Genomic DNA, 1,777 nt, shown 5'->3' with positions numbered 1-1,777 from the left:
GGGGGGGGGGGGGGGGGGGGGGGAGGTTGAGGAGGTGAAGCCCTGTCCCCCTGATGTGTCCCTGCCCCCCTCCCAGCCCTAATGTGTCCAGCAGCCAGGAAAACCTGGAGCCTGAGACAGAAACGGAGTCGGTTGTGTCTCTGCGGCGGGAGCGGCCTCGCAGGAGAGACAGCAGTGAGCATGGCGGTGAGGGGGGCAGGCCCCGAGGGCCGGGTATGCCGGGAGCTGGGGAGGGCTTGGGTCAGGCCCGAGCTATGCTAAAGGTGAGCAGCGCGAGGTCTGGGTTCTGAGGTTCCTGTTGACACGCAGCGGGGGGCCACAGGCCCAGTGGCCCCTCCAGGCTGGAGCGCCACCTGGCTGGGTACGAGAGCTCCTCCACCCTCATGACCAGCGAGCTGGAGAGCACCAGCCTGGGGGACTCAGACGAAGATGACACCATGAGCAGGTATGGCACCCGCCCCTTCTCTTCCCGCGTCCAGCAGCGCCTCCCCTCGCTCTGCCTTCTCTTCCCGCGTCCAGCAGCGCCTCCCCTCGCTCTGCCTGCGAGCTCCCCTTCCCGACCTCCTGACAGGTTCAGCAGCTCCACAGAGCAGAGCAGCGCCTCCCGTCTTCTCAAGCGCCACCGGCGGCGGAGGAAACAGCGGCCACCCCGCCTGGAGAGGGTGAGGGGGTTCTGGCGGGACAGCTGGACCTTGGAGAAGCTGGGGGCCCTGATTTAGGGGGCACAGGAAGTGCGACTCCGGGGCTTGTCCCCGGGTCATTGGAGGCAGCCCAGCTCCTTCCCGTGTCCCCCACAGGCCTCGTCCTTCAGCAGCGTCACCGACTCCACCATGTCGCTCAACATCATCACGGTCACGCTGAACATGGGTATGCGGGGGCACGGGGCCAGGCCTCCGGGGCGGGGGATCCAGTGCCGGGCGGGCTTCCCCTCGTCACATGCGCTCCCTCCGCAGAGAAGTACAACTTCCTGGGCATCTCCATCGTGGGCCAGAGCAACGAGCGGGGCGATGGCGGCATCTACATCGGCTCCATCATGAAGGGGGGTGCCGTGGCGGCCGACGGGCGCATCGAGCCGGGCGACATGCTGCTGCAGGTGGGCTGCGCTGGGGCTGTGGGGGGGGGGGCTGTCCGCCTTGCCTTCCTCTGACCTGCTGGCCCGGCTTCCAGGTGAACGACATGAACTTCGAGAACATGAGCAACGACGACGCAGTGCGGGTGCTGCGGGACATCGTGCACAAGCCGGGGTGAGCCGCCGGGCCGGCCGGGGCCCTCTGGTCTGCTCTCCCAGTGCCTCCGGCTTGGGCGGCGTGTGGGGCGGGGGGGGCGGATGCCGCATGACGTCGAGGGTCCAGGGAGTGTGCAGGGCAGAACCGCTTAGCATGACAAATCAGCGTGGGGCGAGGGAGTGCCTGCGTGACCCCCACCTGGATTGGGAGCTGGGGGGCCGCAGATGCCTCTGACATCCGCTTGACACGGTCTTTCCCCGTGTGTGGTGTGCATGCGTGTGCGTGTGTCCGTCCCTGTCCTTGAACAGCGTGGCGTGGCTTCCCTGTTCCTGGACCGGCTCCAAATGGACCCGTAGCGCATGTGCTCCTTAGTGTCTGTCAGCATCGTTTCTGGAGTTGTCCATGTCAGCGGGTTCCCTGCCCCGGACCCTCCCCGCCTCGGCCCTGTAGCCCAGCCCCGTGTGTGGTCTGTTCTCTGTCCCCTCCATCCGGCTTCCCAAGACCCGGCCCCGCCACCCCTGTGTGACTACTGCTCCCTTCCCCACAGCCCC

General features: G+C 67.5%; 1 protein-coding gene across 4 annotated transcripts in view; it reads left to right on the top strand.

Annotated features, from left to right (window-relative positions):
* The window catches only part of LOC103660462 (segment polarity protein dishevelled homolog DVL-2), a 10,996-nt gene that overhangs the window by 2,918 nt on the left and 6,301 nt on the right, over positions 1–1,777 (top strand). Inside the window, exons 4-9 of one of the 4 annotated variants that reach the window (XM_040629926.1) lie at positions 77–186; positions 310–445; positions 572–662; positions 798–867; positions 954–1,093; positions 1,168–1,244. The exons of the other annotated variants lie outside the window; for them this stretch is intronic. Of the exons in view, the coding sequence (XP_040485860.1) occupies positions 77–186; positions 310–445; positions 572–662; positions 798–867; positions 954–1,093; positions 1,168–1,244 (624 nt within the window). The remainder of the gene's footprint in view (positions 1–76; positions 187–309; positions 446–571; positions 663–797; positions 868–953; positions 1,094–1,167; positions 1,245–1,777) is intronic. 4 annotated transcript variants of the gene reach the window in all.

Source organism: Ursus maritimus, unplaced genomic scaffold (assembly GCF_017311325.1).
Source record: "Ursus maritimus isolate PB19 unplaced genomic scaffold, ASM1731132v1 scaffold_14, whole genome shotgun sequence".
NCBI lineage: Eukaryota > Metazoa > Chordata > Mammalia > Carnivora > Ursidae > Ursus > Ursus maritimus.
Note: the sequence above shows the minus strand (reverse complement) of the source record. Positions and strands in the feature narration are given on the sequence as shown.